Consider the following 25,604-nt stretch of genomic DNA (forward strand, 5'->3'; position numbering starts at 1 on the left):
AAAAAGGCCAAAGGATTGAGAAGTACAGATTGATAGTTACAAAATAATCACAGGGATATAAAGTACAGTATAGAGGATACAGTCACTAATACTGTAATGACGACGTATGGTATCAGATGGGTACACGAAATATGAGGGGAACACTTTGTAAAGTATATGATTGTCTAACTACTATGTTGAAATGAATACAAAATAACGTTGACTCTAAACTGTAATCGAAAAAGAAAGATAAAAGGAGTTTAAGGCATAGCAGGAGGATGTATGATGCATGAAGGACCGGGCATGAAATTTAATATATTATAGACCTGAATGATGTGATAATTTAGTGTTGGTATAGCAGTTACCAAAACTGAGATTATTCTGATGGTTTTTAATTTATGAATCTGGATTATATTGAAGAGAAATGGGTACGATACAGTAAAATCAAGGAAGAGACTATCAGTTTCAGCTGCTGAATGTATATCTGTATGTGAGAGAAATTATGGCTAACCACCAATCTTTAGAAAAGCTCCTGTTATGCAATCAGTTAGCAAAGTTACCTGGAAAATTTTTATGCTCTCATTAGACTCTTACAATATAGTTCTGGCCAGAGCTAACCAAAGCATGATAGCAAACAAACTTTCTTCTCTTTCAGATCTTCATGGTTCTTATAGTCAGAAACACTATGAAAATATTTCTTTTTCCTCTGAGATCTTAGATCTTCCCCACTTCACAAACTTAAGGAGGGCCAGCATCTCAATAGTTAAAAGAACAGCTTTAACAAAACTCAAACCAATATGTCTGTGTTTATCCACTCTTACAAATCACATAAATATAAAAGCCTGTGACAGATGTTAAACCAAATATTAAATTGTGTGTGTGTGTGTGTGTGTGTGTGTGTCCTAGTAATCTTTTGTCTGTAATTCCATCGCCATCATACCTTGTTTTAAGCTCTTAGGAAAATTGCCTCCTAAAGAAAGACTCACAAAGCATCACTGCCATTTACTTCCCATGTGTATCTGAATTTTTATGACCTGTCACTCATGGATCCCCACTTACTGCTCGTTTATGGACATTGCTCAATTTGGATCCAATCTGGCTGCCGTTGACCTATACTCCAGTGACCAATTGTCATTTGTTCCACAGCTGACCATTGGCTTAAAAATGAATTTACTGATGTGAAAGATAATCCAGGTAAAGTAGTTAATGTGAAATTGTGACCACAAGACAATTATTCCAAAGTACCCTATTATTAGTATGGTTAATTCTAAGGCAGTATTAGTTGGAACTGTTGCTTTAAATGACAGGGTCTTTAAACGAGTTGGCCCCAAAGGGAGCATTGGCATTAGGAGGCCACAGACCTATTGTTTTCAAACACCTGTGGCATTACTTTTCTCATAAATTTAAACAGCTATAGGGAGTCCATAATATTCTAGATTAGTTATTTCCATTCATATGAGGATTGTCAAAATATGTATGCTATCCTATCTGGAAAATGTTACAGAAGGTGAGACATGTTACAGGGAAAAATAGTCATTTTTTTTTTCTAAAGTAAAGTTTATAGAAAGATGTAGCTTGATTTCAGTTAAAAGAGGAAATGCTCTAAAGTTTAAACAGGCCACCTTTGTTTTAAACTTAGTTTTTTCATAAACACTAGTAGCTCTCACAGTGCATTCGCCAGACCAGCATCTTCAGCATTTCCTGGGAAGTTGTTAGAAATGTGAATTCTTAGGTCCCACAGAAAGGACCTACTGAATCTAAAACTGTGGGAGTAATGCCAAATTCTCTGTGTTTACCAGGCTCCCCAGGTGATTCTGGTTTATGCTGAAGTAGAGAACCACAATCTATACTGAAGATACCATACTCCATTCATTGATTACAGCAATGTACAGCAGTGGGCAAAGTAGTTTTACAGTTGCGAGTACACAAAGCAGAGTTTATTCTTGTATTACTATTTATTAACTACTGAATTTTTTATTTGTATTACAACTGTAAAGCTATTTTGGCCTACCCCTGTGTATTCCAGCACTCATAGAACCATAATAGCATTTAGGGTGCAGTCAGCCAAACAAGGAGTCGATGAGACATCATTCTCTTGCATTAGCTGACAGTGCCAGGTCTTGGGGAGTCAGATATTGGTTAAGTAAGTGTAAGTCAGGTTGACTCTAAAGAGTTGGAGAAGTGGGATTGAGCTTTAGACACCACCTCTCCTCTAGATTCGGAGACAGTCTTAGTAGCCAGAAAGTTCCTTCCAGGGGACGAAGTCAAGAGAGTTTCCCCAGAATAATCTAATCTATTCACATGCTCTAAAAAAAGTGATAGATAAGTTTGGAAGGGGTGGGGTTTTGTGTAATGGGAAAGAAAGTATTTGATCTTCTAACACTCCTTCCCTCTAGGGGTGAGAAGACCCGTGACTATTGAGATCTGGCCAGGACAAGGACTCCCAGGAGCCTAGTTGTGCTAGGCTCTGGCTCTATGTTACTTATGCCAGGTTGCTGCCTGGAGCAGGAGGAAAGGTCTGAAAATTTCAGTAAAAATGTAGACCTTCCAACTGGGTCATCAATCAGAATCATGCAAAGAGGGAGAATATTGACACCAGACAAGAATTAAGGTTCAGGCTATAAGAGCCAGTAGAAATTCCCTGAGCCAGCCAGCCAATCCTAAAGGGGCTGATGAGCCTCCATGTGAGGAAGGAACCTCACATGGAGACTCAGATGGAACCTTTTCCGATCTCTCTAATTATAACATATTGTTTATGTGCCCATAGCAGTGTGTGTGTGTGAGGTGGTGTTTCCTCCTATTTATGGAGGGTGAGGAAGATGGAGGGAGCAGTCACTAACTATTTTGGTGGGGTTGGGGGCACAGGAAATGGAGGGATCCATTTCAGCATTTCTCAACCAAATTGAGGATAGATAAGTTTGCCAACCAGCAGTCCACAGAGGGAATGCTGACAGTCTTTCCCAGAATCTGGGAGTTCCAGGTAGAAGAAATCAGATGTACCCTTGGCCCAACTTCTTATTCTTTTAAACCTTGCAAGGCAAAGCCTCACTACTGGAGTCTCCAGGGAGTGTCACAGGTGAACACAGCCCTGTTTCTAGTCTCCCTACTGCTTCCAAACCAGTCCTTTAAGTCCTTTCCCATTTATCCACTTCCTCCCCTCCTTTTTTCTTTTCCTTTCTTCCCAGAACCTTCAGTTTTCCCTATAGTCCCTTCTTAAGCCTTCCAGTTTCTCACCTCCTGAACTTCAGAGCTTTCTTCTCATCTGATTTATGTTCTTTAGAAGGAGGGAGAAGCAACAGAAGAGTGAGTTCTTTTTCTTCATATAAGAGGAGGGAAAAGATGGGAGACTTCAGTGTCCGACTGCTGCTAGAGTTCTCTAATTTAAAGTCTCTGAACTCAAACACCCACTAAAACAATAATTTCATTCTGAAGACTCTATCTGTTATACATGAGAAATGTAAAGCAATCCTAGCAATGTATTTTTATTCCATCTCTTGCAAACTAATAACCTTGTTCTTGCATGCAGAGTGCATTCAATTCACTATCAGAGATTTATTACAAAACTTTCTCATATTGACCAAAAAATGAATGATATGCAGCAATCATCTAACTTAAAATTTGGTTAGAGAAAAATATACATAGATTTTTTGAAGGCAGATGCATTACCTTGTTCATCATTGTATCCCCTCAGTTATTGGTACAGTACATTGCATGCTTGTTGAATCAAATTTGGGGCCACACAATCTTAGGATGTTGACGAATCAAACAAGAGATCTGAGTGCATATGCAAGAATTATTTTTCAACACACCCTAGCTGGTCATGACAACATACATGCAAGAAAAAGAAGACAAAGCAGTGCTGTGATAGGTTTATTTTCATGTCCTTTAACCCACACCATCTTGAATCCTGTTTCTTGTTTAGCTGCAAGTACAGACACGACTGGCATGTTAAAAGTTAAGGTCAAATAGATTATAAATTTTCACATATACTATATGGAGAAAGGGGAATTGGGTGATCTTGCTGGTCTTCTCCCCATACCCCCTTATAACATTCATCAAGAGTATCATTGTGTGTCCACCACTAGGGACTCTGATGGGAAATGGCACTAATGGAGGAGGCTAAGGATAATGTACTGGAAGAATGCACCCTCTCTGAGGCAGAATTAAAGCAAAACAGTCAAGTGTCTTCTTAACATCTTCCCACCTCCCTACCTTTTCATCAGAGAGTGCTCTTCCTAAATATAGACGTATAAGTAAAAGGCATTGATTTGAGGGGCCAATGAGTGTTTTCATAGAAGAGTAAAAATGTTCCAAAATGAAGACAGATCATAGTCAAGAGCTATGCATTGTAATTCATCAAGAAGCCTTGCTACTTTTGGCATATTTCTATCAAGTTTCACTGTTTGAAATGTATTACAACGATCAGCAAATTGAAGCTAGAAGAATATAGAGACATCTGTAATGCTGTAGAAATGTTACAAAAAGAGTGGAAGTGAACATTTTAAGGAGGAATTCACAAATATTCACAGTGTTCAGAATTTTAATGGAACTATTGATAACCTTGTTATCTAATAGAGTTCTGACTATAAAATGCATTAAACTGCTTGGCTGTAGTCAAATGAGTGATACCCCAAGATGGCATACGTGGTGTACTTGATAAAAATGCTGTTTATTTAAAGTATTAGAGTGGCCATTATGTTCAAGTGCAAAGTTTTAATCCTCTCAGTACGTTTCATCTAGCAAGAATAAAATGTTTTGACTCTTTTAGTAGGATACAGAGCACACTCAGAGATTTTCCCTAAGATAGCATCAAATGTAAAAGCTGGTTTTGACATAATCACATGTAAACAGAACTAAGTTTTGAGATTTCTACAATTCTTTTCCATTATTGCATATTTGTGGCTAAGGATATGATGACTTTATAAACTCCTCAGACTTTCAGCTATTTCAGAATGTGTGTGTATATATATACATATATATATATTTGAGAATATATAAATGTATTTTACACATGCACGCGCGCACACACACACACACACACACATATATATATGTATATATATATAGAGAGAGAGAGTCTGTCCAGAAAGTAACCAGTTATGTTATATGAAAAACAGACACATTTATTGAAGAAGATACAAGATAAAAGCAACATTGTACACAGGACAATGACGCCTCAGTCTCTTTCAAAGTAGGCACCTTGGGACCTCACACAGTTCTCCCAATTACCATCAGCTGTCCCATCATATATTCCTGAATTTCATTATCAGTCTACAGTCTCTTCACTTTCAAAGATGATTTTAGTTTTGGGAAAAGCCATAAACTGCAAGGTGCCAAATCTTGGTTGTTGGGGGTTTAGTCACCTGGGTGATTTGATGTTTCAGCAAAAAACTCTACACAAGGTGTGATGCATGAGCATGTGTGTTCTCATGATGAAGCTGCCACTCACCAGTTACCCATAGCAGCGGCCTTCTGAATCACCCAAATAGTTTCTGCAGAGGAATGTTCAAGCTTAACATAAAATAATTTGATGCAGATAGTTGCTCTACTTGCTCAGTGATTTTGAATGCAACAACCACACAGTTCAGCGTGCTCACTCTGGCATCTACCAACCCTACTTACTAGTACAGTGAAGTTGTCATTGTTCATGCATGCGCATTCCAGTCCACTCTCCTTGAGCTGCAAGGTTACATTGATGTCATGCAAACCTATCTCATTATATTAACAGAGGCTGGACTTTTTCTAGACAGGCCATAATATTTATAATATTTGTGAATATATATGAATATATGTGTGAATATATATGAATATAATTGTGAACATATATGGATCTATGTATATATATTCAGTGTGTGTTACTCCAATTCAGAAATTTGAAAATGAAAAGGAATTCAAGTCATTGTATTACTGATATCTGCATGATATCAGAGGTAAGATTTGAATCTCATCTCAGTTAGCATCTGTATGACCTTGGATACCTTCTCTAACCTAATAGTCTGTTTCCTAATCTGGATATAGGGTCAGAATTTCCTAATTTATAGAATGATTGTAGGATTCAGTGAATAATATACTAGAGTATATAGCAGAAATAAGTTTCTGTTCTGTGATAAACACAATTAAATCTTGTTGCCTTTCCTTATGAAAAGTACATGATATAAATATATAGAAGTATATTGAAATAATATACATAATCCAATATATTGAATTTATAGAAATCATAGACTCTCTTAGAAGGAATATTAGATATTGTATGGTTCAGTGTTTCTTAGCATTTGTTTGCTTAATAGTCCACTTTGAGAATCTGACAGTTATAATCTATCTATCATGAAAATTAGCATATAAATTTAAGGGGTTTAAAGATACCCTAAAACCTATTCCTAATCCTCTGGGTTAAGAATCGTTAACTTAATTCAACATCCTCAATCTAACAATGAGGAAACTCAGGAAGATAAGTACAATGCTCCTGAGAATTAAAAATTATTTTGAAAATTCTTTTCCAAAAATAGTCTTTAGTAATTTGAGAATACAGCATTCATCGGTTACTTGAGCGGCGTTCTCAAACTAAAGCTGCATTTCAGTAGAGGACTTGCTGTGTAGTCTACCCTTGGCCAACTAGTGACAGAAGAGCTATCTGCAGTCTAACACAAAGTGAAATGAAATATATGATCTGGGTATTGATTTTATTTTTAACATATCTTTCCCAAAAATTATACTACTGCACTCTCAGTAAACATTCCTTAAGTGCCCTTCATGGTTCAAAGCCTATTTAAGATGTTGAAAGCACAAGATAATGAGTTCCAATTTCTGAGTCTACAATAGAGAACTCAGAATGAAGAGCAAAGTATTCAGCCCCAGAACTTTGAGGTCTCACACTTAAGGTAGTGTTAAGGTTGAGTCTTGGATAATGACCAGTTTTCCAGGCAGGAGAGCCACATATCCTAACTCTCCGTGCCTGCAGATTTTACAATTACTAATCGTATGTGGTCGTCGGCAGCCGTCCGTCTCGAGAGACGATGGTGTAGCTTCTTAAGAGTCTATCTGCACTGCCGAGAATGGCTGTGCAGTCCGACTCGGGAGTGACATGGTATCTGTCTCCTCCCGTGTTGAATCGACATCTTGCGATGACGCTGAAGCTACAGAGCCTGGGCAGGGTAATATGGAGGGTCTGCTGTTGCCCATGCAGCAGACGCCCCCTCTCTTCGCAGCTGAAGGGTCCAAGGGAAAGACGGAGTCGATACAGCTTGGGTTCAGGTGCGCCGCAGGAGTTGCCGGTGTTGACTACAACGTCAAACCGCCTTAGGGACTCCGGCTCCGGATTTTCTGTCGGGGTTTACTCCCTTAGCCTTTCCCCTGAAGAGGTATGCCGCAAGGCAGCGGAGGTTTTTTGGAGTCAGAGTTTTCCTTCTCTGATGTAGTTAGTCCTAAAATAATATATGGGATGGCACATTGAAGACCTGTTTCCCAGTTTCATCCACCATGCATCATCATCCTCTGCACCATGCAGCCCTTCACACCTCAGGGCCATTCTTTTCTCTGGCCTACAATTTCTAATCACTCTCAAGGGCTTGCCAATTCTTTCTTCAAGGCATCCTTGCACTTCCTCCTCTTTTCTGTTCCCACTACCATCCTCCCCCAGCTCTCCATAGGACTAGATGTGACCCTCCAGATTCATGTCTCACAACTTCACCCAGCCTTTCATGTTCTATACAACCACCAAATACATTCTCCTAAAATCAGTTTATTCTGAAGCCCTGCTGAGAAACATTTGCCCCAAGTTCACTGCTGTAGGATATGGTTATCCAGTCCTTCTTGTCTTACTTAAAGCCTGCCACAGTCTGACCTCAGGCTCCACCCCATCATCATTCCCAGCACGTGGGTGCTCTAGCCAGGCAGAGATGATAAGAGCCCAGATAATTTCAGGTCTCACCTTCCCCACTTATTGGCTGACGCATTTTTCTCTCTCCAAGCTTGTTTCCCGAGTTTTATGGATAAAAAATAAAGATGTTAAAAAAAAATCAGTGTGATAACATGGGAAGTTCGAGGTGCTGTGCCTGACATGTTACTTGGCTCTCAGTAAATGGTAACATTTGTAACCACAGCCCTTATCACCTTCTTCTGAAATGCATTACATCTCTGTCCTACAAACATTTCCAGAAAGCCCTCTCCTTACCCTGGTCATCTGCTACTTCTTTAGGATTTGTTTTGGGTCCTGCTTACCTTCCCACTCATAGCCCCTAAATTCACGCTCTCCCAGCACTCTCACATTTCGGCATCACCTTTTATGTTTGCTTTACATTGTTTTCAAACTCTCCTTAAAGGTATTGTCTTCCTCACCAGACTGATACATGGAGCTGCCCCAAGTGGAGTAGACTGTGGTGCATACTTATGAGTTCCCTTGACTTCATCCTTGTTCGAGGATGTTGAAGGGTTCATGACATGGGTGGAAGACTGGATAGCTGATGTCTAAGGATCCTTTCAGTAGTGACTTTTGGAATCTGAGTGGTTTAGCATTGGGACACATCTTATACTTTCTCTTACTTCCCAAAGCTAAGAACATTGCAGGTGCACTCAAGGATGTGGTATTCTGCAGTCTCATTTTCCTGAAAAATCACAGTGCTGTTTGATCCCTGTCAGTGGCTTTCCTTCTGCAGGAGAATTTAGTAGGATGTGTACCAGAGTTTGGGGATGGTAACCCCATGTGCATTACACTGTGAACCAGACTAAACTTATAGTAAATATTTAATGAACAAGCACCAACTATAAGCAGTGTTTGACGGCATCATTGTATGCCCCTTGGGAACAAATGAAGAGCAAGGGAAAAGTCTCTTACAAATTTAAGGCTGAAGTTTTAGGGAGAAGTTGAGGGAAAAGATCTATTGCAGAAAAAAAAATGACTCCTTAGGTTCCACAGAGAAAGCTCTTTTTCTGAAAATTTTATTTCCCTTCTTTGCAACCTCCATCCTGGGGCAAAGAGAGTGTCCATGAATCTAAGACAATGTTTATCTTTAATGACCTTATTGGAAACTTGATCTTCAAATTCTATTTTGAAACAGTTCCATTACACAGTGCACCTCTAATTTCTACCAGTTGGTTGTACCGCCTTCAATGGTACTGAATTTCAGGTAGCTGCACTTAATCTTAATGTGGTCTGGTCTTTATATACCAGTTTGTCTTAATGCTGAAAGAACCCTCAGCTTTAAGAAATGTCCCACTCCTCCTCGTTTGGAGGAGGGGGTGGGGTGGAGTCATGGTGGGCAGGGAAGGAGGGAGGAAATCAGTTAATTGCAGGCTGTCAGCATTGTTTTAAATGACTTTGTACTTCTTGAATTTAAGATCAGCATGAACTATAGACATGTCAGGCTGGGAATTTAAATAGCAACAAAAAAGTATGGGTTTTACTAATGCCAGGAATGACTCAATTTGGTGAGAATGGTATTGTATTGATAATACAATAGAGAGAGAAAGGAAAGACCATGGTATCTGCTCTCTTTGTGTTTCTGACCTTGAGGAGAATTATAACTTGTTTGTTGCAGAAGTTGAGCATCTAATGTGCTCAGCATCTGTTAGTTCTTATATATTAAATGGCAAAGCACTTGTCGTTCCCTGTGGTTGCTTTGTGGGTGAAATATTTTCTGCAATCTGGTAAACTGTTTTTCTTTTTTAAAGAAAGTATTTGTTTGTATTTATTGTATCTCTTATTTCTCAAAAATAAGCTTTCTCATTTTATTTTAATACCCTTTCTCATCATTACATCTTGGAATATGTTTGCCTTTTTATTTTAAGGTAATATTATTATGATTTGTTTTTGATATAGAGACCATGAGCCAGGCAACTCCTGCTAGAAAGCTGGAAGAAGTTCTTCATCTAGCAGAGCTCTGCATAGAAGTCTTACAGCAAAATGAAGAGCATCATGCAGAGGTGATGGCTTGTTTTAACTGCTTTATAATGAAACACGTGATGCTTTGTCATAGTGGGAACAATACTGAAGAAGTGGCCTTCCCATGAACTTAGATACACACCTAGCCATTTCCCTTAGAAAACTGGAAACATACATACATGGCCTGTAAAAACAAATCCTGTATCATACAAAGGAATGGTATATGTGTAATAATTTCATAACTATTCCTGACAACAGCTCTTCTGTGGGGAACATGGGAGAGAGTCTATGCGATCTGCTGATGATGTACAACTAGTAAGAAGCAAAGTTGGAACCCAAACCCTGCCCCATGATGCCAGATCACTTGCGTTTCCCACAGCCCATGATTGCTTTAGTTTAGAAATGTCAGTCAGTATGCAAAAGGAAAACTAGTGATAAACTGATTATAAGATAATAATATCTAACGGAAGATATTCATAGCTCTAGACTTTTGCTCTTACTATCAAACTTTTTTTTTGGTTTTCACTAAACCTGCATTGTTTATACTTTTTAAATGTTCTAATTATATATTAGTATTCACTGAAAATATGGAGTGGTCATTCATCAGACAAACTGCTTCTTCTAAGACTTAAAGGTCTCACTCTTCCTAATAGTCATGAGTTCTTTGTTTGTTTTTTTTTAAAGAGTTTTCTGACTTGGAATTGGGTGGGGGAAATATGTGGAATAAATACATTAAATTTCAGTGCCCTAATTCTTGAGGAAGCAGATGAAATGAGCGAGAATTAAAGAAAACCAAATACATAAGAATTTATAGAGTATTTATATTTAATGAAGCCTAGTTTTTCACAAAATAAGAAACTACATGAAGTATATTTGAAGCAAATTCTTGGAAAAGAGTACTCATGAAACATTATTGTCGGTAACCAAGATTATTATATCTGGTTATAAATATGATCATTCAAAACATCTGCTTTCAGCTCACACTGTGGAATGTAGTTTTTACCTTGCATCTGTCATGTGTGAACTTGTTATAGATATTTTATTTTAAACTGAAGAAACAGCTGCTTCAATAATTTGAAATGAATTCCCAGGAGGATCTTTTCTAGGCCAGTACTACTGCTATGATACAATGAAAATAGTTCTATGATAAAATATATGTGTGTGTTGTCTTTGTCTTTTGTTAAAAGACATTATTATCAGAGTGTTAGACGTTTTTAAATTTTAAAAGATTATAATTGGGTATCCAACTGGAGTATATTTCACCTAAACAGGTAGATCTAATATTCTCATACATGTCACAAAAATCGCATTTAATTTTCCTGCACTAATAAAAATAATAACAATCTTTTATTTTTTAATTTCTTTTTTTATTGGTATTCTATTAGTTGTCCCAATTTTTTCCATTGCTCTCTCCTGCCCCGCTCCCCAACTCCCACAGTCAATCCGCACCCCATTGTCCATGTCCATGTCATTTATACTAGTTCCTTAAGTAGACACTGTCTGTTCTTTTCCCCCTTCTCTCCTTCCCCCCTCCACTCTCATCACTGTCAGTCTGCTCCTTGTTTACATGCTTCTGGTCCTATTTTGCTCATTTGTTTGTTTTATTAATTAGGTATAATCTTTTATTTTAAATGTAATTAATAATAATTTTATATACTCCACACAATCATTAAGTATTTGTTAAAATATAATGTATCCAAACACAATAAAAATGTAAATATTGTTATTTTGTAATCCACAAAAACTGAGTTGACTTTATTAAACAGAGATAATCATAACTCATAAATATCACTTCTATATACTGAAATATAGAACTATTATAATAATCTGTTTTTAAAATGCTTTGTAACACTATGGTGTTTTTCCATTCCACAATGCTTCCAAATTCTTGGAATCCCTTAGGGAAGAGAGGTATGTAAAATTGCTTCCACTATTTTTCTAGCATAGGGAAAATAACTTTTAGTGAATATGAGATAGACTTCACTTTGATCATATTTCATTTTAAAGCCAACTTAGTTCCTCTCTTTGGAATTAAAGACTATTTCTTTGAATAGGCTAATTTTTATTGCAGTGTTTCTGTGACTATTGTCTTATTAAAAATTGAATGAATAATTTACTGCTGGCCATCTAAATAAAGGCCAGCTGAGAGGATTTTAATGTTTGGGTTTTATTTGGGCGTTGGTTTTTTTTGTTTGTTTGTTTCTTTGTTTTTTGTTTTTGTTTTGGGGTTGGTTGTTTTTTTTGTTTGTTTGTTTGTTTTTGCCTTTTTCTTTTTTTAACCGGAAGATCCATCTTTTTCTCTAAACAATATTGAAGAGTGAATTGGTCTGGTTCCGAAGTCACTTGCAGTGTGAATTGGTGGACTGCACTCTACACTGATATTTATTTTGCTGGATGTTCAAGCTAGAGGTTCTTTGCCCCATGAAAGAGCTCCTAGCTCAGCTCCCTTGGTGGAGGTTCATGTTTCAGCTCAGAGACAACTTCAAGTGGCTAATGTGTCAGCTTTTGGTTTCAGTTCCCTTCTTCCCCCAGTGGCAGTTTACTTACAGGGCTAAGATGTTGTTTCTGCCCTTCAGCAGTTCCTCAGTGGAGCAGCTTTCATGTCCTTCAGATTTGGAAAGTAAGTTACTTGTAAGACAGTCCTCCGTTCTCTCTAAAGGCCCCTTGGCCTCTCTTCTCGGGCTTGTCTTCCAAATTTCTCTTTAGAAAAATAGCTTCAGCTCCTTTCCAGAAAATCTTTAAGGCTGTCTCCGCATTTTGGTGACTAGACTGTGTATGACCAGAAATTGAGGCAAACTGATCTGACAACTCTCCATCCAAAGGCTGCTTACTTTCCCAACACTGTGAAGTCCCACATGCCAATCGGAGAGTTTTGGGTTCTCACCTGCCCACTCCCTCCACATGTACCATTTTACTGGTAAGTAAACTGAGACCCAGAGAAGTTGAGACCCAGAGAGGTTGCACAGCTTGCCAGAAGTGCACAGCTGGTTAGTGACTGGGTAAAGACACAGGGCAGACTCCAGATGTGAGTACTTTTCCAGTGAACCATGCTGTTGTTTCTTGGTTTAAATAGAGTGGTCAGAAGGTTGTCCTGTCCAGGGTGGACACTGGGCATCAAAGCAGAGATGTAAATGTAGAGGAGATGATTGCGGTTGGAGCCTGGAGGTGGCCTTTTCCACTTGGTCATTCTTGTCCTCTCCTTGCTCTCTTGCCTGTCCCAGGACTCTGCCTAAGGAGGTGTACTGCTCAGGGAGCACAGTTCAAGTTGTTGCTTATTATCCAGCAGGATAATTGATTTGTAGTCCCTACAATATTCTAAGTATAATATAGTCTACCACATTGGTGATGCTGTAGGCAAGCAGGATTTGGCAGTACTTTGGTATGTGCAGCTAGAGAGCTAACAGTTCCCTGCAAACAGTGACTCATGCTGCACATCAGCTGACTGTGCCACAGGCGGCTCCAGCTACAGAGCAGGACGGAGAAAAAAGTTCACTGTGGACATGCACATCACCTGTGCTCACCCCCATGAACTTCATATCTGAACCAGATCGTGGTTCTGGATGGATTCTGACCCAAAGAGGTTTTTCCCATTTGTTTTTGCTTCTTTGTGTCCTTATTCCTCTTCATTATCATGTACATCTAAGGAACATCTTAATGATTGTTCATGGACAATGTGGATTTATTGCCTACTAATAACTTAGAATAATCTCAACAGTTGAATTAATTGTAATTTTATAATATTTATCAGATAGCCAGTGAGAGAAACCAACATTTTTTTAAGGGTGGATTTAGGCTTGGGGTTAGATTAGCTTCCGGTCCAACATATGTGCCTCATTTGGGAAGGAGGTGACCAGCAAGTTTCAGATGCCTAAGTTACAGAGGTGAGATTCCATTTGCAGCAATGACTGTCAAATGAAATTGCACAAGCAGAAATACCACACCAGAAATGTTTGTTAGTCATTTACTAATTTGTGAATCAATAGTAATAAGTGTAGTACTTTACACTGTTTTTGAAGTACTTTTAGTTTATCATCTCACTTAGTTATTTCAATATTTATATTCAGGTATGAACCCAATTAGGGAGAGATTTTGATTAATCAAAAGAGTCGTAAAAAAGTGTTTGATTAGTTTGACAGTAGTTCAGTTGTTACCCTAAAGGTTCTAGCCCATTCTACAGGCTCTTCAAAGTGGCATAAATATTTCTAGACTCTGGCCCCTCAGCATCATGTTGCTCTGTGTGTGGGGCGGTGGGGGAACAGGGGTATACCCTAGACACTAAGCTGTCTCTAGAGTTTGCAGGATCATCTACAAGATTGCAAACTGATTTTTTCTTGGGGAAAAAATAAGCACATCGTCGGCAGCCGTCCGTCTCGAGAGACGATGGTGTAGCTTCTTAAGAGTCTATCTGCACCGCCGAGAATGGCTGTGCAGTCCGACTCGGGAGTGACACGGTATCTGTCTCCTCCCGTGTTAAATCGACATCTTGCGATGACGCTGGAGTGTCCTCTCCAGTGAAGCTGAAGCTACAGAGCCTGGGCAGGGTGATATGGAGGGTCTGCTGTTGCCCATGCAGCAGACCCCCCCTCTCTTCGCAGCTGAAGGGTCCAAGGGAAAGACGGAGTCAATACAGCTTGGCTTCAGGTGCGCCGCAGGAGTTGCCGGTGTTGACTACAACGTCAAACCGCCTTAGGGACTCCGGCTCCGGATTTTCTGTCGGGGTTTACTCCCTTAGCCTTTCCCCTGAAGAGGTATGCCGCAAGGCAGCTGAGGTTTTTTGGAGTCAGAGTTTTCCTTCTCTGATGTGCCCTGACTGGAAGATCGAACCAGCGACACTTAGCTCACAGGCCGGCGCTCAATCCACTGAGCCAAACCAGCCAGGGCTTAAAATAAGCACATAATACATTTCAAAATCAGATTCACTGTTTTTGTTTGTTTATGTAGGCATCCTCCTTTTTGTTGTAAATTATCAATTTAATTATATTTTGACAGTAAAAGTAATCAAAAACCTCAGATCTCACAGACATGAAGAAAGGTACAAAGATATTATACCATATTAAAGGCTCTGACATGAAAAAATCAGAGGACATTACCAGTGGTCTGAGGTGCAAAATGGAGGTAGGTAGATGGTATGTAGGTGGATAGATAGATTGTACACACATACAGGCCATCCACATAAGGGGGGGGGGGGGCAAAAGTCGGTTTACAGTTGTGAGTATGAGAAAAAGTTTATTCTTATTATTTAATTATTGTGTTATTTTTCCCTATGAACAACTCTAAACCAATTTTTGCCCCACGCTGTATGTAAGAAGAAACTGTATCTGTAAAAGCCTGGTATCTGCATGCTGGTTGACCTGTTACCTATAAACTGTCTGACTTTGAGCAAGTTATTTAACTTGAGTTTGATAACATAAAATAAGGAACTTTATACCATCTGTCTGAAAGGGTTTTGTGGAGGATTAAGATAACATATAAAAAGCCTTTAGAACGGTACTTGATACACAGAAACTATTTAATTCATGTTGAACATTATCATTTTTTTTAATATCTAAACTGACATTATAAGATGTGTATGAATTTCATCTCAGTTCTGTAATTACTGATAATGTTTAATTTTATGTTTTTTTGGTTGTTTTTTTTTTTCTTTTATACAGCAAGAGATTTTCATAGTCATTGAATTTTCACAACTCAGGGGCAAGCACTGTTACTGTCAAATTTGCAGACGAGGAAATGAAAGTCCACCCAGGGGACTGACTTGCCCATGGTTACTCAAGTCACATCACTAAGTTCCAAAGCTCAGTACTCTGCTCCATTTCAGGGTTCATTCTTACCTGCCAGTGTTTTCAACCACATTCAATAAACATGGCTTTCAAAGTATTGTCAGCCTAGCCTGCCTCGTATATGTTTCACTATACAATAGTAATTTATTGTTAGAAATTTGGTAGAAATGGTATGGTTAAAGGATTACAATCAACTTTTGTTTGGTGTTTCCCTCTTAATCAAATGAATCATTCTGCCTCTGCCACCCCATTTACCCAAATTAGTGGCTTAGCATTAAAGCCAAGAAAACTATCACCCGGACGATCATGGTTTTAGATTGGTGCCCTACAGATGGGTACATTCCTGAGAAGGGTTTTCTCCTTCCTGTTGGAGACTGAGGTTATGGAGCCTCAGGCATGTCTCACAAAGCTGGAGTCTAGGGAGGAAAGTAGACAACCTCTCTTCTTTCTGCCAACCCGGGGGGGTGGGGTGGGAGTGACTGCCACCCAGGGTGATGGCAAAAATTAAGAGGAAATAGGGGTAGAATTTTTGACCTTGTGTTCTCAGCCGCCTGTGAGTCTTGAGTTTTATTTTGAAAGACAGTGGTTTTTCAAAGCTTTCTCTAATCATCATTAAAAACAATAAGCATTTATCACAGATTGATTTACTTTTGCAGGGGATAACATTATCAGGAATACAATATGAGGCATAAATAGATATTTCTACAAAGCGTTGTGAAAATTTCGAGTTGATGAAAAAATCTTGCCACCGTGATGCTACTTTTTAAAAGAAAGTTATGTTCCCTGTGATTTCATTTCCCACCATGGTACTGTCTTCAAAGTTAACTTTTAAAAGAGCTCTGGACATTTTTCTCAGTCTTGAGACAATCCTGACCTAATCAGAACCTTTTGCAGAGGTATTGGTTGTGAGCTGGAAGTGAGACTTCATATATGTCTCTCTCTGCAGAACTGTGTCTTTACTAATCTCTCTCCTGCTCTGCCCAGAGCGAAGGCTCTCAGATTCCTGCTTTGTGGCACACAGCAGGTTTGAAAGACTGGACAGCTATCTGTAATGAAATTGTGTATGCTGTTTTATTTTTTACTTTCCTATTGTTTTTCATATACCCATTTGGTAGATATTTAAATAAAAAGTAGTCAGAGATAATATTTTCAAAGAGCAATAACTCAATTTAAATAGAGCATATCCTTTCCAACAGTTTAAGTTATAAACATAGGACCAGGCTTTAAAATGTCCCTAACTCTCAAGTCTTTTATGTGTATTGCACTCTTCCTTTAGTTCCATGGTGAATTGTTTTATTAACATATTGAACATTATTATTGTTATATGTTTTTAAAGAATACTCAAAGTGCCAATATTTTATAATCCACATTTGGTTTTTGTTTTGTGGTTTTACTCTTTTGTGGTTTAAATCTAATTTACATTTGAAGAAATTTAACGAAGTTTTGCAACCATGAATCTCACATGTTCTTAGAAAGTCTTTCTTTTTTGCTAAGTTTAGCTTTTTATTGAATGTGTTACAAAAGAGGCATAATTCAAAAGGTCAAAGCCCATGTCATCATGAGACTCCTCAGAGTCTTCTTGCTTTGCCTCTGTTTCTTCTCCTCAGCTGAGGTAGCAGTGGCGGGGGGGGGGGGGGCGGGCAGGAGCACCAGCTGCTGGGGCAAGTCCACCAGCCACTGCACTGCAGAAGGGCCTCCCAATGTTGACATTGGCCAGAGTCTTTGCAAACAGGCCAAGCCATAAAAGTTCAACATTTACACAAGCTGCTCTACATTGATCTTGTCCTCCAACACCATCACCTCATCCTCCTGCAGGATAAGGCCCCAGTAAATATGGATGAGCTCCCAGATGGAGTCCATGGTGTGGGTGGGCACTGGGCGACTGCTGCCTGGACCAATGACCAGATGAAGCAACGGCCTCACCCCAATGCAGCCTTAGCTTCCTGGTAAGGACTGAGCACCTTAGTCACAGTTGGGGAAAGCCTTAGAAAGTTCTCTGGCTATAGTATGATGAGTCCTCTTTAAGGTGATTAATTTTAATTGGGAGAGTAACAAAAATATCTCTTATCACAGAAGTGTGAATGTTTTATAGTTAGTTGATTGAAAAGTTATAACCAAAAGCTAAATTTTAAAAAGGTAAAAGACCTAAAAACAATTCACTAAAAACAGAATAAAGAGGACCCTTCAGCATATGAAAAACATTTAAACTTATTTATAATTAGAGAAATGCAAATTAAAACAAAGCTGAGATTACTGTAACCAGAGAAGTCCACATTATTTTTGTGTGTGTGAATGTGATAAGAGCACAACACAAAATGTGCCCTTGAAGCAAAAATTTGAGTACAGTATTGTAACTATAAGCACTACACTGTACATCAGATCTCTAGGACTTGGTCACCTTGTATAGTCAAAACTTTGTACCTTTTCACTAATAACTTCCCTGTTTCATACTCCCCCCAACTATTCTACTTTCTGAAAGACACCTTTCTATGCCCTGCTTTTATGATTTGACTGTTTTACATTCCTCATAAAGATTTGATCATGTAGTATTTGTCCTTCCGTGACTGGTTGATTTCACTTAGCATAATGTCCATCAGGTCTGACAAATTTATATTCCCTCAAACAGTGTACAACTGTTCTCTTTTCATCTACATCCTCAATAAACTTCTCTTTTGTTTCTCTTATAATAGCCACTCTAACAGGTGTGAAGTGATAACTCACTTGGGTTTTGATTTGCATTTGAAAATCAAATTATTATTGATGTTGAGAACCTTTTCATATTCCTGTTAGCTATTTGTCAGTCTTCTTTGGAGAAATGTTTGTTCAGGTTTGTTTGTTTGGTTTTTTGTTTGTTTGTTTGTTTTTTTGGCTGATCTTTTAATCATGTTTTATGTTTTTTTGTTATTATTTGTTTGCTTTTTACTATTGACCTGTAGGAATTTTGTATATATATTTTGGATATTAACCCTTTATAAGATATATTTTGTGTAAATATTTTTCTCCCATTCCATGGGTTGCCTTTTCACTTTGCTGTGCAGAGGCTTTTAGTTTGATTTGGTCCTGTTTATTTTCTCTTTTGTTACCTGTGCTTTTGCTGTCATATCCAAGAAATTATCCCAAGGCCAATGTCAATAAGCCTTTTTTCCCTATGTCTTTAATCTATTTTGAGTTTATTTTTGTGTATGATGTAAGGTAAGAGTTCAATTTCATTATTTTGCATGTGGATACTTAGTTTTATCAGCACCATCCATTACAGAGACTACCCTTTCCACATTGTGTTTTTTTAGCACCCTTGTCAAAGATTAGTTGTCCATGTAGTCATTGGGTTTATTTCTGGGCTCTATTCTGTGTCATTGGTGTGTCTTTTTTTATGTTAATAGTATATTATTTTAATTACCATAGCTTAGTAATATATTTTGAAATCAAGAACAGCTTTGTTATTTGTCAAGATTGTTTTGACTATCTGGGGTCTTTTGTGGTTCCACTGAATTTTAGGATTGTGTTTTCTGTTTCTGTGAAAAAATTCCAGTTGTATTTTGAAAGAGATTATATTGACTCTGTAGATCATTTAAGGTCATATGGACATTTTAGCAATGTATAAATTCCCAGAAACATGCAAGCTATCAAGATTGAATCAAGAAGAAATGGAACACTTGAACAGACTAAAATAAATAAGAAATCTGAATCAGTAATCAATATCCTACCAACAAGAAAAAACTCAGGAACAATCCTTCTTAAACTCTTCTAGAAAATGGGAAGCGAGGACACTTTAAAACTCATTATGAAGACTGCATCATCATGATATCAAAACCAGACAAAGGCACTACATGAAGTGAAAACAACAAGCCAATATTCCTTATGAGTCTGGATGCATAAATCCTCAACAAATTATTAGCACATTGATTTCAACAACATTTTCAAAGGATCATAAATCCAATTGGTGGGACTTATCCCTGGGATGCAAAGATGATTCAACATACAGAAATCAATCAAGCTGATACACTAAATTAAGAAAAGAAGATTTAAGATCACCTGATCATCTCAGTAGATGCAGAAAAACCATTTAATAAAATTTAACACACTTTATTGATAAAAATGCTCAATAAATTACTTATAGAAGGTACTTAGCTTGACACAGTAAAGATTATATATTAAAAGCCCACAGTTAACATCATACTCAATCATGAAAAACTGAAAAATTCACATATAGATCCAGAATTTAACAAATATGCCTACTTTTACCATTTTTTTTCCAGCACAGTACTGGAAATCCTTGCCAGAGCAATCAGGCAAGAAAAAGAAATAAAGTGCATCCATATTGGAAATGTAGAAGTAAAATTACCTCTGCAAATAATGTGCTCTTGTATGTAGAAAACAATAAGAAACTATAAAAAACTATTAGAACTAGTGGGGACTTCCAGTCAAAATGGAGGTGTAGGTAGACATGCTTTGACACCTCACACAGCCATAGGAAGAATTACAACCAGAACTTAAAAGCAAATAACAACCAGAACCACCAGAAAATTGAGCTATATGGAAGTTCGACAGCCAAGGATTTAAAGAAGCCACATTCATCCAGAAGGATAGGAAGGGTGGAGTAGTAGAGACAGGCCAGAGAGGCAGTTGGCTTGGACAAGCAGAGGTGCAGCGGCAGAGTGGATGGTCCCACACTCATGTGTGGTAGATAAAAATCAGGGGGGATGCCCTGGGAGCAAGTGATCCCAGCCCCAGGTCAGACCACACAGATCCAGGTTCCAGCACCAGGAAGATAAACCCCCATTGCCTCTTGTCATGGACTCTGGCCAGCAGTAGATGAGGGCAAACAAATTCACACAAACTCTATGGATCCTTTGGAGAAAAGGAACTGAGCGGCCACTCTCTAGGTGAGAGAGGCCTTGACCCTTGTCTGGACAGGCTTTTATTCTTTTCTCAGCAGATTACATCCAAGAGAGTCATAAATTATCATGCTAAAGTTGCTTTAAATGGTTGTTGCTTACAAATAACAAAGAAGAGAATGTTATGTATGCAAGAGGACGATAAGGGTGGGTGAGGTGTCCACATCCTGTCCTTGAAACAGCTCAGAATAGATCTTAAGAAGTTATTTCAAGGTTATACACAAAACATCTGTTGTTTTCAGCTCTGGGTGAGAGAGTTTTAGCGAAAGCAAGCTATTAAGCAGTCTAGATACAATACAGGCCTGGTTCCCACAGGAAAGCCAGTCTGCAGACTTGGTTCCTGTGTGCTGCCTCACACCTGTTGGTTTTTCTGAACCAGGGCAGAGCTACATTCGCTATTGCCATGCAAACTGGTCTCATATACTCCTGGCTACAAAAACCAGTGGGGATTAGGGCGGAGGAAGACATTGCCAGATTTTTACCTCTTAAAAGGCCCTCATGGTCTTATAATGTACACAAACCCCAGGGCAGCAAATGGAAGGGTGCCAATCGCATATGGGAAGTGGGTGAATAGACTGAAAATGGTGCAAGTGTGGGCAAATCACCAGAAATCAAGCAGTAGCATTGTGCCCTCTTCAAGCCCCCTACCAAAAACAGCCACAAAACAGTTAAGCTGGTGGCCCCACCCTGGCAAGGCTTCACCTCACACAATTTACTAGTGCCTTTTCTACATAGGCCACACAGCTAAGACAGGGAGTAAAAACAGCTCTACCTAATACACAGAAACAAACACAGGGAGGCTGTCAAATAGAGGAGGCAAAGAAATATGGCCCAAATGAAAGACCAGAACAAAACCCCAGAAAAAGAACTAAACAAAACGAAAATAGCTAACCTATCAGGTGCAGAGTTCAAAACACTAGTGATCAGAATGCTCAAGGAACTAATGGAGTATGGCAAATAAATAAATAAATAAAGGAATAAATAAAGGAATAAATGAAGGTTACAGAAAATGAAGTGAAGAAAAATTTACAGGGAACCAAAAGTGAAGAGAATAAAACTAGGATTCAGATCAATGATTTGGAATAAAAGGAAGAAATAAACATTCAACCAGAACAGAAGGAAGAAACAAGAATGCAAAACAACAACAACAATAAACAAAAACAATGACAAAAAAAAAAGAGGCCTAGGAACCTCTGGGACAACTTTAAACATACCATCATCAGAATCATAGGGTGCCAGAAGGAAAAGAGGAGGAGAAAGAAATTGAAAACTTATTTGAAAAATAATGAAAGAAAGCTTTCCTAATTTGGTGAAGGAAATAGACATAGAAGTCTAGGAAGCACAGAGAGTCCCAAACAAGTTGGATACAAAAAGGATCATACCAAGACACATCATAATTAAAATGCCAAAAGTGAAAGATAAAGAGAGACGCTTAAGAGAAAAGAGAATTACCTACAAAGGAGTTCCCATAACTACCAGCTGATTTCTCAAAAGAAACTTCGCAGACAAGAAAAAAGGGGCTGGCAAGAAGTATTCAAAGTGATGAAAAGCAAAGACCTACAACCTAGATTACTCTATCCAGCAAGGCTATCATTTGGAATGGAAGGGCAGATAATGTGCTTCCCAGACAAGGTAAAGCTAAAGCAGTTCATCATCACCAAGCCATTATTACATGAAATGTTAAAGGGACTTATTTAAGAAAAAGATCAAAACTATGAACATTAAAATGACAACAAACTCACATCTATCAACAACTGAATTTAAAAAATAAAAACAAAATTCAACTAAGCAAACCAGATAGGAACAGAATCATAGGTATGGGGATTATTTGGAGGGTTATCAGCTGGGAGGGGGAGAAATGGGGAAATGGTGGAGGGATTAAGAAGCATAATTGGTTGGTACAAAATAGACAGTGGGAAATTAAGAATAATATAGGAAAGGGAGAAGCCAAAGAACTTACATGCATGACCCATCGATATGAACTAAGGGGGGTGGGGGATTGCTGAAGGGAAGGGAATACAGGGTGGAGGGGCCAAAAGGAGAAAAAATGGGACAACTGCAACAGTCTTAATAAAATATACTTTAAAATACTATTGGAACTAATGAACAAATGCAGCAAAGGTACAAGGTGTAAAATCAACTTGCAAAATCAGTTAAATATTTATACACTGACAACAAACTACCTGAAAAAGAAATTAAACAATCTCATTTACAATAGCATCAAAAAGAATATTGGGCCAGCCAAGAAGATGGCTCTAGTAGTTCTTAGATGTCTTTAACTTCATTCAAAACAATTTTGTTATATTGTATTATAATAAGTTATATATGCGTGCTTTTTAAAAAACTTTAAAAGTCGGTGAATTTTTGTGTAGTGATTTTTATATTGAAAATGGAAGAAAATACTCAACATTTTCCAACTTTATAATATCAAGAAAGGTAAAAATGCAACTGAAACACAAAGATTTGTGCAGTGTATGGAGAAGGTGCTGTGACTGATAGAACATGTCAAAGTGGTTTGCTAAGTTTCACGCTGGAGACTTATTACTGGACAATGCTCCATGTTTGGGTAGAAAATTTGAAGTTGATAGCAATCAAGTTGAGACATTAATTGAGAATAATCAGCATAATACCACATGGGAGATAGCCAACATACTCAAAATATCGAAATCAATAAAGTTATGGATGAAAATGAAAAATGTGGCCAACCCAATAAAACCTTAGGGATAAACCTAACCAAGGAGGTGATGGTGCCAGGGGTGGCAGTGCCAGAAGTAGAGGACTGTTCAGCCCAGCAGTTTGAGGAGCTGCTGCACCTCAGAGCCATCCATCCTTGTGGTCCACTTTTGGGCACTAAGGGCTCCATAGTATGATCAAATGAGCAACGTGATGACAGAGTTAGCCAAAGAGCACCCCAAGTTTCATTTGTAAAGTTGGGAAGTGGAGCTGGAGCTGTTTCTGAAATACCTAAAAAATATGAAATTATTTCTGATCCCACCTTTGTTTTTCAAGAATTCTCAGAAAAGTGACCAATTAGATGGTGCCCCAAAGTTAACCAAAAAAGTTCAGCAACATGCATCTGTGGGTTACTTCCGACCCAGTGGTAGTGAGCACTTCAACCTTCCCTGATGAAATTACCTCATGCTGCCCTCTGCATGCTGTTTATGACAGAGAATTTGCAGGCGCTGCACTGTGGTCTCAGCAAGAAGGTGGTGGAAATTCTTAACAACACAATATTTAGTGTAGCAGTTTTTATACCTTCTCAGATGAAAAAGTTCATCAGGACCTCAAAACCTATTCCAATTGGCTCACCTATCCCCCGCTCTATGTTTCTGGCAAGCTCATATGAAGACTTGACATAGTTAAGGAGCTGGAAGCATCTTAAAAACTAAACACAATTTTCCCCAAAGCTCCCAGATTAGAGAAAAGGCTGAGTACTGACAAATAAAGCTTATGCAATGCTCTTTATGAAAGGAAACAAACAGGAAGCTAAATTTGGATTCGGCAAACAAATTCTGAAAATACTAAATAGTACTGGTGTTGAATATGAGACATTTGTTATATTGGAGGATGAAGAAGTTCATGAAGGATTGAAAACATTCTCCAAGATGCGCGTGGGCAAAAAAAAAAAAAAAAAAGAAAAGAAAACATTCTCCAGATGGTCAACATACCCTCAGCTGTGTGTGAAAGAGGAGCTCATTTGAGGCCTAGACATTGTTAAGGAACTCAAAGAAAATGGTGAATTGCTTCTTACTTTGAAAGGAGAAAATTAATACATGTTAAACGTGGCACTAATTAGTGCAGGAAATAATTACAGTGGAGCAGCTAATCAGCCAGTCTTCAGCCATGGAGGAGCAGGATGAAAGGCCTCTTCCCCAGCTTCCCTCTGTATATTCCACAAGGCAGTGCTAAAGAAATGGATGTTACTTTTTTTCCCACCGAATACAGGATGTGATATACATCTTCGAATTAATTTTTTTTTAAAGTATAGAACACTGATGAAAGTAAGTAAAGCAGTCACAAATCAATGCAATGATATCTGATGTTCATGGATTGGAAGCATTCATATTGTCTGGTCCTGGGCTGTGCTTGTTGGGAGGTATTTTTATTACTAATTCAAATACCTTATTTGTATTACAGTCTCTTAAAGTTTTGTTTCTTCTTGATTTAATCTTGATAGTTTGTTTTGAGGAATTTATTCATTTCTTCTAGGTTGTCCAATTTTTTATGTATAATTATTCATAATAGTATTTATGGCCTTTATTTCTGTGGCATCAGTTGTAATGTCTCCTCTTTCACTTACGATTTCATTGGAATCTTCTCTCTTTTTCTGTTAGTCTAATTAAAGTTTTATTGCTGTTGTTTACCTTTTAAAAAACCAACTCTTAGTTTCATCGAGATTTTATTTTTTGTTATTTATTTATGCTTCAATCTTTTTCTTTTTTCCTTAACTTCAGACTTATTTGTTCTTCATTTTAGTTATTTGAACTGTAACATTATTTTTTTTATTGGAATCTTTTTTTATTATTGATGTTTATTGCTCTAAAATCTTATTAGTATTGCTTTTACTGCATCCCATAAATTTTGGTGTTTTTTTTTTTATCTTTGCTTGTCTCAACATATTTCCTATTTCCTTTTTGGCTTCTTCTTTGACCCAATGGTCATTCAAGAGTGTCATATTTAATCTCCATACGTTTGTGAATTTTTCTGTTTTCCTTTTGTTACTGAGTTTTAATTTTACTCCATTGTTGGAAAAGATAGTTGGAAAGAATACAATTTTAAATTTGTTAAGACCGTTTTTTGTGATTTAGCATGTAATCTATCCTGGAAAATGTTCTGTGTGTACTTGAGAAGAATGTATTGTGTGCTGCTGATGGGTGAAATATTCTGTGTATATCTATTAGGTCTGTTTGAACTGTAGTGTTGTCGAAGTCTCCTATTTCCTTATTAATTTTTTTTGCCTGGATCATCTATTATTAAAAGTGAAATATTGAAGTCTTCTATACATTTCTCCCTTTAGATCTATTAATGTTTGCAGCAGACATTGACCCTTTTATCATTATGTAATGAACTTTTATC

The 25,604-nt window shown here is 37.9% G+C and overlaps 1 protein-coding gene and 1 pseudogene across 10 annotated transcripts in view; both read left to right on the forward strand.

Moving 5' to 3' along the window:
* Positions 1 to 25,604, forward strand: part of CADPS2 (calcium dependent secretion activator 2) — a 689,394-nt gene that overhangs the window by 572,089 nt on the left and 91,701 nt on the right. For all 10 annotated transcript variants that reach the window (XM_090287420.1, XM_090287419.1, XM_090287416.1 and 7 more), the window contains one exon: positions 9,794 to 9,897. In XM_090287420.1, the coding sequence (XP_090143546.1) occupies positions 9,794 to 9,897 (104 nt within the window). The remainder of the gene's footprint in view (positions 1 to 9,793; positions 9,898 to 25,604) is intronic.
* On the forward strand, positions 23,273 to 24,298 carry LOC150001954 (glutaredoxin-3 pseudogene; annotated as a pseudogene).

The sequence above is a fragment of the Furipterus horrens genome, unplaced genomic scaffold (genome assembly GCF_987537825.1).
Source record: "Furipterus horrens unplaced genomic scaffold, mFurHor1.1.pri manual_scaffold_9, whole genome shotgun sequence".
Taxonomy (NCBI): Eukaryota; Metazoa; Chordata; class Mammalia; order Chiroptera; family Furipteridae; genus Furipterus; species Furipterus horrens.